Consider the following 12,484-nt stretch of genomic DNA (forward strand, 5'->3'; position numbering starts at 1 on the left):
CATCGAACATTCGTATAATTCTTTCTAATGATGCCTTAGTATCTATTGTTCCATATCCCAACGTGCGAGTGCTCCGTATTCATGCAATCTCCCGCTCAGGCTTCATCGTCTAGTCTAATTCCCACCCTCTCACAGTACTTCTGGAGGCTTGGGCGGGGTGCCCAGTTCGACTATACTCTTTGTTACATGATACTCAGGCTTGGGCCTCGATCTCGTCGGCCTTCTCATAGCCATTGCCATTGCTGAGTTGCTCAGTCTTGACCCTCTCGAGCTGTTCCGCGATGTAGTTGTGCATGTGCTCATCCGCCTCTTCCTTTTCGCGGAGGCGCTGCGGGTCATCGGTCAGGACAACACTACCGCTAATACTATGGCCGTCTTGCTCGTCGTCGTAGCCATTAGCCTCACTATGGTCGAAGTCGCTCCGTGCACCTATCGACCGGGCTGTCGACGACCGCCTGATGCGAGGCATCGATGGCGACCGCGGAACGACCTGTCGGCTAAACACGTCATCGAAGTAATGGGCCATGCCGATTGACGGCGTGCGTGGCGTTTGTGGAAGACGGCAGGTGACACTGTGCAGAGTTAGTCAGGTGTCTGATGGAGGGATTTCTTTTGGGACAGATCCGATTCTTACCCTGTGTCGTGGATCAATCTGGCAATCAAACCTGTCCAGCCGCACTGATGTGTCGCTCCCAGACCACGACCCGTGTCTCCATCGAAGAATTCGTGGAACCACATATTATCCTTCCACAGAGGATCGAAATCAAGCGTGTCGTCACCAGCGTTGATAGCTCGACGGCCATCGTTGTCACGGGTGAAGAGGTGCTGCAGCCGGTGCTGGAGTTCTTCGGCCACATGGCCTAGATGCATGTAGTCACCGGATCCAACGGGGCACTCTACCTGCAGGCTCTGTCCGAAAAACAGGTAGTATCGTTGCAGCGACTCAATGAGGAGGAAGTTGACGCAGAGCCAGACCGGGCCACGCCAGTTGCTGTTGCCTCCAAAGAGACCGCTGTCAGAATCACCTGGGACATAGCCCACCTGGAACTGCTGTCCGTTAACGTCCATGGAGTAAGGATGTTTCTCGTGATACTTGGACAGAGATCGGATGCCGTGAGGACTCAGGAATTCATCCTCATCCAACATGCGTTTTAAGAGCTTCTCTAACCGGTCCTTGCTCACGATGGACAGGAGAATTCGGTTCCCTTTTCCACGCTTGCGAATACTGTGCATGTTCCGCTCTGCAACGTCGCACTTATTTGCCATGAACCATTCCAGCCTTCTTTTGAAGGAGGGAAGCTTGTTGATCAGCTCTGGCTCCAAGGTCAGAGTGGCATACATCGGAATCAGGCCGACCAGGGAACGGACTGGCATCTGTTGAATCCAAGGTCCACCCCATGAAATCGCGTCGTAGTAGAAGCCGTCTTCGTCATTCCACAGCGATTTCTCGTCTTTCTGTCCTGTTCTGAACGTCATTGCGTCGCTGATGAGGATGAAGTGCTCAAAGAACTTTGAAGCAATGTCCTCATATGTGCGCCGATGCTTGGCGAGCTCAAGACTAATGTTCAGCATGCAGAGGCAGTAGAATGCCATCCAGCCTGTGCTGTCTGCTTGCTCCAGGGTACCGCCGGTGGGAAGGGGGTCTGATCGGTTGAAAAGGCCGATATTGTCCAGACCAAGGAACCCACCCTCGAACACGTTCTTGCCCTCCACGTCCTTGCGATTTACCCACCAGGTGAAATTAAGAAGTAGCTTCTGGAACACGCGCTCCAGGAAATCGAGATCCTGCCGTCCGTACAATTTGCGCTCGATCTTGAAGGTGCGGAAGGTTGCCCAAGCGTGGACCGGCGGATTCACGTCCCCGAAGTTCCATTCATAGGCAGGGAGTTGCCCATTTGGATGCAAATACCACTCCCTGGTGAACAAATCGAGTTGTTTCTTGGCGAAGTCAGGATCGATCATGGCCAGAGGGATGCAGTGGAAAGCGCTGTCCCAAGCTGCGAAGAAAGGGTACTCCCACGAGTCTGGCATGGAGAGTATGTCATCACAATGCATGTGCCTCCACTGCGAGTTTCTGATAGCCTTTCTGTCTGGGGGAGGTGGCGGCTGGGCCGGATCGCCATTAGCCCATTGGTCCCAGATGAACAGATAATGCTGCTTGCACCACATCATGCCCGAGAAGGCTTGTCGCTGGATGTTACGCAGGTCATCCGACATGGGCAGGGGACTGATTTTATAGTAAAAATCGTCGGCTTCATCCTTGCGGCGCTCGATAATGTCATCAAACTCCTCTTCGTCCAGGTAGGTGTCATCCTTCTTGCTGAAACGGAAACGGACAACTGCGGCCATTAGCGGAAGCTCTCACATAGACAAATGATAACAATCGAAACGTACCAGCACACTCTCCCGGCGGGACACCACCGGCCTCGTTGAACGGGAACCAAGCAGCGCATTTCGTCCCGCGCTGTGCGGGATTCACAGCGTCCTTCTCCCCATCGACAATGTGCCTGTGGAAAGCGTCCTTCACGTAGGGTTGGGGGTTCTCCCCGCCGTAGAGAAGCTCGAAGTTGGTATCATTTTCGGTGAAGAGCATCGTTGGGTCGACATCATCCCCGCTGGGGCCAACGCCTGGGGAAGGAGAAAGCAGGAAGTACCTATCTCCCAGGGAGTGATGGTGTGACTTGGCCAGGTTCTCAGAGTGCAGCCTGATCGAGGGCTTGTTCTCCTCAGGCTCGCGACCCCAGGCCCAAGTGTTTCTGAACCACACGTGAGGAACGATATGAATTGGCTTGGGCTCATTGCCACGATTCCAAGCAGTCACTCGGAAGAGCAGCGAATCTGGGTCATCGTCCTCTTTGGCCGTCTCAATGATTATGTCCCAGTACTTGTCATCCTTGAAGCAGCCTGTGTCAAGAAGTTGATATTCCCTATCCTGCTTGCCTCGCTTTGCGTTTTCGTCTCGAAGGTCATCGTAGGGGAACTCGGCTTGGGGGTACTTGTAGAGAAACTTCATATAGGAGTGCTGAAATCGTGTAAGCTCTAGTCAGATGGAAACACACTGGTTCAGGTTGGGGAAACCCACAGTCTGCATAAATTCACAAGGTCAGCAACTAGCGTCCAAGTCCAGGGCACGGAGTGATACTGACAGGAGTGTTGTCCAGGTGGAAATGGGCCTCCTTGACGCTCTCGCCATGGTTCCCTTGTGGGTTGGACAAGCCGAAGAGTCTTTCCTTGAGGAATGGGCTATTTCACATCAGCGGCTGGATCCGACGTTGCACATTGGCAGGCTGCAGACGCACTCCTTCTCGTTCCAAAAGGCAAAGGCGATATTCTGAAAGCCGTGGGTGTCGCTGACTCCGGCGATGCCATCTTCGCCCCATCTGTAGGCCCGGGAACGTGCGTGATCGTGAGGAAAGTCTTGTGGAGAGGTTACTGTCAGTAATTGCCGTGAACCCCAGATTATGAATCGTGCCCCAGGATCCCCGGATTTCGAAGATGTGGAGGTGGAGTTTTGGGCACACAGAAAAAGGGCCTAATAACTCACGACTCCAGGCGTCACCGTCGGCACTGTAGTCCTCTCGGACTATGGTAAGACACACTCGTTAGCTACGGCTTTCCCAATATGCCCACGTGCTGGCACACCACAGCACAAAGAGCACAAGGGTACTCGAGTGCGACAAACCTGTAGCCCATTGCCTCTCGGGCAGATACGAGCCCCACTTCTTCCAGTACTTGGTGCGGTGGCGGTCTTCCTTCAACCGCCTCTCCTCAGCAGCTAGAATCTCATGGTTGTCGTAGACGACCATGGTTGTCAGCAAAGCTCAACGGAGCGAGCTGCAGCAAGACAGGAAACTATTGACGCGCTGGCGACCGGATCCAGCTCAATGGTTTAGGTTCGATGGCGGGGATAGGTACAGCAGCTTGAGAAGGTCAATGGGCGAAAAGATGTAGCGGCTGTCTCCGCTATCCAATGCTAGGTGAGATATTTTGAGGTATGAGGAGGGAGGCAAGGTTGAGGGAAAAGGTCGAGCTGGGAAGCTCTGGGAGACGGGCGACGATAAGCTCTAGTGGGGGTGGACGGTGGTGCTCAGTCAGGCGCTACTACCTAGGTACCTAGGTAGACTACTTGGTAGGTAGAGAGGAGACAAGAGAAAATTCAATCGCCACAAACGTGCAGATAGAAAACACGCCAAGGTTTTAGGATGGCGCATGGAAAGGAGCTACTGCTCCTGCTTAGCCTCACGATGGAACTGCTTGCTGACTTGTCCAGGAGCGGTCAGGTATGCAGAGTCGTAGCAGCGGCCGTAGCAGTAATCCACCCGGGGTACGTACGGAGTACTGTGACCCAGCCTTGGAGCTGAACTGGCCAGGCAGGCCGGCAGACCAAGGTGAGTCGTTGGAGCTGCAGTGCTGCACCCGGACGGGGCTCGTGCTGCAAGGAATGCATCGAGTTCTCTGCCTGTGGCGGGTTGAGATAAATTCGGAAACAGCAGGGACGCCCTGGGAAGGCCCTGTTCCTTCTGCCGTTCCTGTTCCTGGCCTTGGCCGCCTGCTTGCGCCTGACCAACCAACCAACAGTCAATTCAACGAGCCATGGCCCGCGGGAAGGATGCAACGTCGGCAGCGTGCTGCTTGCACTGCTTCCCGCTTTGCACCGGCATCTCTGCTAGTACCGACGCGGCTCTGTGGCCGTTACAGGGTACCCAGCGGTCTAGATGAGCCCAGGAGCTTTTGAGCTTCCAAATGTCGCGCGGGAGCTTCCAACACAAGAGCCGCGATAAGAGAAGGTAGCTCCGCATTTGGGCCGGTGACGTCATTAGCCCTCGAGGGGAGCTCAATTCGAGATGCAGGCCTGTGTTTCAAGTTCGGCTCAACAATTGCCTGTGTCAGTTGAACTGAGAGAAGACCACAGGGTACAGATACACTTTCGAGAAATACCACTCAACGCACATGCAGAACCACGACAATGGCACAACTTTATGACTCGCTCATCATCGTGAAATCGGTATTGGTCTACAAAATGGGGCCTAATGCCGTATTTATCCATCGTTCATTGCCCGACTCATTCAAGTGCCTTGTCGCCCGTCACCAGGGCTCTGAAATCAGCACCCGCTGCAACCTTGAAATGTTGCTTGCAGATCTCGCTGTGGACGCCGGTGGACTCCTCCACGGCTCCCATCCCGGGGTTTACATGAAGATTCTCATTCGTTCCCGAACCCCTGCTCTACTCCGTGACTCCGTAGCAACGTGTAACCGGGCTCTGACGGCTGCCAACCCGCCATGGAACGCCTCGCTCGCCGGAAGTAGCACTTGTACACTGAGCAGAACTCATGTGCTGCCTCTGTATGCCATCACAGCTTTGCCTTGAGTGGCTTGGGCGGTGCGGTGGCATCCTTGTTAATGACGACCTCCTCGCTCTGGTTCTGCGCCTTCTCGCCGTTGCCAAAGAAGATGACTTGGACCGTGAGGTCATCTCTGTGAGTGTGTGTGGCGTTATTAGCAAATATACGCTAGCAAGAAAGTATACACCCATGGCAACTCACCTATATCGTCGCGAATAAGGAGACGGCAGTGTCAGGAGCGCCGAGACCATCTCCTCGTTCTTCCCGCCCAGGGCGTTGCGGATGAGATGGGTAGCGACGTTGCTGTCCTTCACAACGAATCTGTCGTCGTCTTTTGAGATGCCCCATTGTCGCACACGGATCGGTGTCTTCTGGCCGTCATCACCGGCTGCAGTTGTGCCTTGCTCGACTGGAAGGCCGTTCTTCTGCGACGCGCCGAAGATCCTAGTCCACACCGAGTCGAACTGTGAAGTTGAAGCCTTGTTGGTCTCAGTTTCGAGCCATTTGCCCACGAGCCCGACGACTTCTTCGTTGGTAAGCATCTCCCACAGGCCGTCGGTGGCCAGAACCAGGAAGTCGCCCTTCTCGGGCTGGACTTTGGTAGTCGTGACCACTGGCTCCGCTGTCACATATGGGGGCGTCTTGAGGAGGGGAGACTGGGAGCGGCCGAAGAACGATTGCCGCAGCTTTTCCGCAATGTCCTTGCTCCACTTGTAGCTAGCATCCCCAAACGCACGCGAAGGCTCCAGGCCTCCCAGAATTCTACCATTTCGAACGACATGCTCTTCACCAGGGTGCTGCTTACGCAACCGGTTGGCCTCATCTGGGTTACCGCCGGTCTGGTCGACCGACAGCGGAGTAGCGGTCCACTTTCCACTGTCGGAGCGACGCCCCAGAACGGCCCGAGAGTCTCCAGTACAGGCGACACGTAGGAGGTTGGACTGGCTGTCGTAGAACGACAACAAAGCACATGACCCAGATAGCGCTGGCGCGAGCAGCTCGGCGGCGACAGAGCGAGAGTTTGACTTCAAGACTTCCTGCACACTGTGGTGGACAATCTCGTCGTCCAGACGTGTGAAGCCCTTCTTCATGGCGATATCGACGGCCTCCGATGTGGGAGAATTCCCGCCGGCCTTGTATGTCTCATTGAGCTCGCGGGCGACGTAGCGGATGAGGTCCTGTCGCAGCTTCGCCGAAGTTGTCCAACCGCTGTAGTCTCTTGGTTAGGACCGATTTATCGAAGAGAGAAGCGCATCGTGAGCTTACGAATGACCGTCAAAGACTCCCCAGAACATCCAGTCGCTGCCAGACTCCGAGTCTCCCCTTACGGGCACCTCGACGATTTTCTCGGCGTGGTCGTCCTCGATCGGGTTGTTGCTTGGCAGCTGGACCTGATCGTACCTGACGACGCCCTTCCCTCTGTTGACCAGGTAGGACTCCTCCATCTTCCTCAGCTTCTGCGTCGACTGGTCAGCCGTCAGCATCTCGACAATGGCGCGGCCCTCGTCATCCGTCGTCTTGCTTATCGGCCCCTCCCCAACAAATGTGCCGGTGGACAGTTCTTCGGCTCCTATAACGAGGACGGAGCGGGTGGGGATGGCATCGCCGGGGCTGGTGGGCGAGGACGAGGATGATGAGAAGCCGCGGGTGAGGGCGGCGGCGGTGTCGGTCGAGTTGCCGTTGTAGGTGTAGTAGGCGCCGTAGCCGACAATACCGGACAGCAGGGCGACGATGGCCCTTCGTGCATTCATCGAGGATTGGAGAGGCTCTCTTACGGTGTGGGCATGCTTGATGGGCGCTCGCGAGGTGAAGGAGAAGCGGAGGGGCTGTTGGGAGTGGGCAGGGATCTGACTCTGCAGCAGCGAGCTGTGGACGTAGGAGCCCCGTCGATTAGCTCGGTACGAGAGACCGCGGTGGCCTCGAACGGTGCATTGACACGTCCGAAACGCCCTCGTAGCGGCACGACGCATGGCGGCTGCTTTGTTGACCGGAAAGGCTCCCAGGGGCGTCGCGGAGTGTGCTGTCAGCTGTCCTGGGTGAAGCTATGTAGCCTGGTGACCAGACGACCCAAGGCCCAGCAGTCGGCGTCGTTCAGGCAGGGACACAACCGATCCCTAGGCGATCCTCGGGGGTCCGAGATAGGAACACATGGTCCGAGCGCCCGAGGCGGACTACCTTTGGGAAGACGATGTGAGCCTGTACAACTGCTTACCGAGAGACGCTCCTACATGTCTACATAGCTAGGAAAGAGCACAGGACCTTTGAGAGTAAGACGGCATGGTCGCACCGTTATCATGAAGACTGTATAAGAACATGTATAATCATTAAGAAGGACTATGAGCTGTGCCCAGCACAGGCGGGGAGAGTGCAAAAGAAGCTCCAGCGAATAAAGTCCTCCAGCGCCTCAGCATTTCTCGGGCATTAAACGCCCACATCGTTCCTGCCGACTGCACCAAGAGCACTGCCGGAGCCTAACAGTGTCGCTTACAGGACTAAATCCGGAAACCTGCCGGTCTTTCGTCGACTCCACATCTCCGTGCCGACCCGGGGTGTCTAGGCCCGCTCGGCATCGGCCCGGCCTCCGTCTTGTCAACTGATCACCTTGGATGCCCAGCTCGTGAACGTCTCGATACCCACCAACAAACCCCCCCCCCCCCCCCGACCTCCCACTCCTCAACGCGGTGCGGATCGTCTCTCACAGGCGAGAAGACTATGGCCGACCTCAACGGCGCCGAGGCCTCAGCCTCAGGCCCAGCCCATAATGACGACTATGCATACCGGTCCTTCCACGAGTACAGATGGGACCTAGACAAGGACTTCCTCGTAAGCCAACTCGCTTACCCACCACCGTGTAGAGCATCCCCGATCTGACAACGAAGCCAGGGAGGCCTCGTTCTCGCCCTGGGCGGCTACCATGCCCTGGCACAGACCGCCTCGCAGGCCGACATCGTCATGCACTCGCGGATATTCTACTACGCCCGCATCAGCGGCACCACCATCCCCTACGCCGGCTACAGGGACTGGCTCCGCGCAAGCTACCAGGCCGGTCAACCGGCCCGCCTCTGGGAGTGGGACCTGCTGGAGGCCCTGTGCAACCACCGCGACAGGCTCGCCTCTTCTGCAGCTGGCGACGCCGCATCGCTGGCAACGAGGCGCGAGGAGGCCGCCGCCGAGAAGGCGCGGTGGGCCCGCGCACTGCTCGCCGAGGATTCTTCGTTCCAGGCTCGGCCCGGGACCGGCGCAGGCGGGGATGGCGCGCTGATGAGTCCACGCCGTCGTGGATGGCCGCCGCGCCCAAGACCGAGCTGTACGTTGACCGGACACTGGCTGCCAACGACGACGACGGCGACGAGTCTTCCCCTGCGTACCCGGAGCGGTTCGCCGCGATCATCAAGGCTGTGCAGACGGGCGAGCCGGTCGAGGGCATCGTGGAGATCCCCGACATCGTGGCAAGAAATTCGGTCAGTCGTCACCCCCACCCCCCGAAGATTCCCGTGGTCGCGTCATGACTTGAATACACGGCGTTTCTGACATGCGTAGACCACAACTCCGTTTGGATCGATGGCTAGGCCACCGAAGCCCTGGGAAAAGGCCCGGCTGGACGCGGGCACTGAGCTCCACGCTGAAGGGGGTCTCGTAGCCCAGGTTGATGAGAAATTTCCGGACGACGATATCGAGATGCCTGGAGGTCGTACCTGATGAAGCAAGCATGTCGCACTGAAATGCTGCGACGTCACACTCATCCAATCCTGAAAACGGTGGCAATAACACTTTGACATCTTAGTGGTCTATACCTCATCCACCCACAAAGTCCATCAGACCAGTCGACGGACTTTGGTTCTGACACTGTAGCCTGTGACAAGGCACATCATGCGACCGATGCCGCTCCACAAGAGAAATCAGACTGTGGCATTCAATGGCGGTCATTTCTGTGTAATCGCACAGCGAGCACATAACCTTCAAACTGATACTCAATGGGAATTGATCTGGTCATAGTGGCCTATTACTCCTGTATATGTACAAAGACAAACGTGAAAGCATGGCCACAAATTGCAAAGGACGCCTCGAGAAGCTGCGAATATTTTTCTATTCACTAGGACCACACACTCATGCACCGTAAGCGACCTGTCCAAGAGGCTTATCCTCCTCCATACCCGGCGCCATAAAGTTGGTGCGTGGGTCGCCAGTAGCCTTTGCGGCCGAGCAACGAGCCATTGTTGGTGAGCTGCAGCATAGTCGTCAGTAACGTGGTAAAGCTTGGTCTGCAGTTCTACATACCTTCGTGAAATCACATCTGTAAAGTAAAAGTTCTCGATAGGGAGCTTGAGGGGCGTGCCGGAGGCCTTTGCGCCCTTGTTCTGGTCCACCAATTGCACCTTGCTAAGCTGCTGCAATGCCACAGGCTCAACGACGTCGTATGCTGCCAGGGCAGGGCTGATCTCGACCATTCTGTCCCGCAGGGCAGCAACATCATCATATGGCAGAGGAGCTCCGAGGAACTCACTCACTGCCCGAATGATCTTCCAGTCAGTACGGGCAGCGCCAGGCAGTGATGTGGCGGCTCTGGTAAGTTGGACGCGACCCTCCGTGTTGACGTAGGTAGCGTTCTTCTCTGTGTAAGCTGCGCCGGGGAGAACGACGTCCGCGATCTGTGCGCCCTTGTCACCGTGGTGGCCCTGGTACACCACAAAGGCGTCCTTGGGAATGTCGGCTTCGTTGATCTCATCAGCTCCAAGCAGCCAGATGAACTTGGGAGCCGTCTCGGCGACCTCGGCAGAGGGTGTCACAAATCCGACCTCGAAGGCACCTGCGCGAGAAGCGGCCCTCTGGAGAACGTTGTAACCGTTCCACTCCTCCGTCACGAAGTTGGCGGCGTTCTTGTCAATGAAAGCTCCGATGGTCTCATAGAAGGCCTTGGCATCAGCATGATCCGTGACTCCAGAGCCCACAACGATCATCGGCCTCTTGGCAGCTGAGAGCTTCTTGCCAAAGGGTCCCGCAAGCGCCTTCTTGAGGGCGTCCAAGTCTGTTCCGAGGTGCTCAAACTCGAATGTCGAATCCCAAGACTCGCCGACCACGCCGATCTCAAGGTCTGAGCGCATCCACTGCTTCCTGATACGAGCGTTGAGAACAGCAGCCTCATGTCTTGGGTTGCTGCCGACAATGAGAATAGAATCCGCCTCTTCAATACCCCAGATCTTCGAGTTGAAAAGATAGTTGGACCGAACGTCAACACCGTGAGCAACAGGCTGGCTGCCTGTAGGTGTGTCGAGGGCCAGGTTCTCAGAGCCCAGCTTGTTGGCAAGCTCCTTCATGGCAACCAGAGACTCCACATCAGTCAGCTCACCAGCGACAACCTTGAACTCGTTGCCCTTGGGGGTTTTCTGCTGCCACGCCTGAGCGATCTCTGTCAGAGCTTGCTCCCAGTCTGCAGGCTCAAACTTGCCCTCCCGGCGGACTAGAGGCAGGGTAAGGCGCTGCGTCTTCAGACCATCACAGGCAAATCGTGACTTGTCGTTGATCCACTCTTCGTTGACATCATCGTTCACCCGAGGAATGACACGCATGACCTCGAGACCTCGGGAGTCGACCCGCACGTTTGATCCAAGTCCATCCAACACGTCAATGGTCTCGGTCTTCTTAAGTTCCCATGGACGAGCGCGGAAGGCGTAGGGTTTCGAAGTCAAAGCACCAACAGGGCAAAGATCTATTACGTTTCCGGACAGTTCCGAGTCGAGGTTCTGCTCCAAGTAGGTTCCGATCTGGATGTCGTTGCCACGGCCCGCTGAGCCGAGTTCAGGAGCACCCGCGATATCGTTTGCGAACCGAATACATCTTGTGCAGTGGATGCAACGGTTCATCGACGTCTTGATCAAAGGCCCGATGTTCTTGTCCTCGACGGCTCGCTTGCCACCGATCTCGTGGAATCGGCCACGGTCTCCGCCGTATCTCATGGACTGGTCCTGGAGGTCACACTCGCCACCCTGGTCGCAAATGGGGCAGTCCAAGGGATGATTGGCCAGCAAAAACTCCATCACACCCTCTCGTGCCTTGTGTGCGAGCGGCGAGTTGGTCTTGACGACCATGCCGGGTGCGACTGGCCATGCGCATGATGCGACGGGTTTTGGTGCTCTCTCGACCTCGACCAGGCACATACGACAGTTTCCTGCAATCATCAACTTCCTGTGTGTATTCGATTAGCCGCGGTTCGAAGGATTGTGTGTCGTCGGAGGAGGGGGAGGAGATTGTGGGTTCGTCGTACTCATGGTAGCAGTATCTAAGAAGTTTTGTTAGCTAAAAGGTCACTAAAATATGGGATGTCGTGAGGAAGTACCTTGGAACTGTTGATCCCGCCTTCTCGCACGCTTGGATCAAAGCCGAGCCAGCTGGGAGAGTGTCAGGGAAGCCAGGCCAATTGGGACCATTGGATCATCTCACCTTCTATAGACACCTTCTTGCCATCTTCAGAACTGTTAGCATTGCCATGGGCGCGGACTGTCTCGTGGCGCCATCAACGTACCAATTGTGAGCTCGACCTCGGCGGGCCGTTGAGCTGTCACGGAAAAGGCTCTGGCGGCGTTGGAGGCGGTCCGCCTGCCACTCCGCCAAGCCGAACGTGCCAGAGTCTGTCGCAGCATCGTATCGTCTCGACGGCAGAAAAGGAGTGGGGAAGGGACGGGCAGGAGGGAAGGGGCGCGGGTTAAGTGGGAGTCGTCAGAGTGTTGACGTCGAAGATGCTACTGCTATGCTGCTCTGGGGGGATCTTTGGCCACTGGCAGAATATCCGACGCATTAGAAAGGCTAAAAGGCGATTGGCCGCTGGTCGAGCTTGGTGGGGCCAAATTTGCTGGTCCGTGCACGTCCTGGAGCTCGTACCCTAGATAAAAACGCAAATTGCTTGGCGGCTGCTTCAAGGAAGACCTTCTTTTCTCCTTCAACTCATTCACGGGCACATTTTATTGTAGGTGAGCTTGAGCTCTGTCTTGCGCAAGCATGACGGTTGCTTCAGTCGGGCTCTCCTCTATCTTGTGCTCCAGATCAATATTTAACGCCGATTTGGAAGTATGTGAGAGCCAATTTGGCTCAATGTGCAATGCCTCTTACCGCCGGTCGTTACATCCCAAATCATTTTCGTGACCTTG

At 56.2% G+C, this 12,484-nt stretch overlaps 4 protein-coding genes across 4 annotated transcripts; 1 reads left to right on the forward strand and 3 right to left on the reverse strand.

The window, feature by feature from the left end:
• Positions 1-193: 193 nt before the first annotated feature.
• INS49_011405 (uncharacterized protein) lies at positions 194-3,806 on the reverse strand (the record flags this gene model as incomplete). Its single annotated transcript, XM_043172122.1, has 7 exons — positions 194-572; positions 635-2,339; positions 2,395-3,022; positions 3,147-3,243; positions 3,300-3,417; positions 3,545-3,583; positions 3,683-3,806. The coding sequence occupies 7 exons, from the start codon at positions 3,804-3,806 to the stop codon at positions 194-196; spliced, it is 3,090 nt and encodes a 1,029-aa protein (XP_043023867.1).
• Positions 3,807-5,351: 1,545 nt separating this feature from the next.
• Positions 5,352-7,312, reverse strand: INS49_011406 (uncharacterized protein; the record flags this gene model as incomplete). Its single annotated transcript, XM_043172123.1, has 3 exons — positions 5,352-5,475; positions 5,544-6,551; positions 6,609-7,312. 3 exons carry the CDS (start codon positions 7,310-7,312, stop codon positions 5,352-5,354), a joined length of 1,836 nt encoding a protein of 611 aa, XP_043023868.1.
• A 742-nt stretch (positions 7,313-8,054) lies between these two features.
• On the forward strand, positions 8,055-9,041 carry INS49_011407 (uncharacterized protein; the record flags this gene model as incomplete). Its single annotated transcript, XM_043172124.1, has 4 exons — positions 8,055-8,165; positions 8,226-8,524; positions 8,587-8,803; positions 8,883-9,041. 4 exons carry the CDS (start codon positions 8,055-8,057, stop codon positions 9,039-9,041), a joined length of 786 nt encoding a protein of 261 aa, XP_043023869.1.
• Positions 9,042-9,449: 408 nt separating this feature from the next.
• Positions 9,450-11,980, reverse strand: INS49_011408 (uncharacterized protein; the record flags this gene model as incomplete). Its single annotated transcript, XM_043172125.1, has 6 exons — positions 9,450-9,567; positions 9,621-11,525; positions 11,605-11,619; positions 11,677-11,728; positions 11,781-11,804; positions 11,863-11,980. The coding sequence occupies 6 exons, from the start codon at positions 11,978-11,980 to the stop codon at positions 9,450-9,452; spliced, it is 2,232 nt and encodes a 743-aa protein (XP_043023870.1).
• Between the last annotated feature and the right edge of the window lie 504 nt (positions 11,981-12,484).

This window comes from Diaporthe citri (genome assembly GCF_014595645.1).
Source record: "Diaporthe citri strain NFHF-8-4 chromosome Unknown scaffold_5, whole genome shotgun sequence".
Taxonomy (NCBI): Eukaryota; Fungi; Ascomycota; class Sordariomycetes; order Diaporthales; family Diaporthaceae; genus Diaporthe; species Diaporthe citri.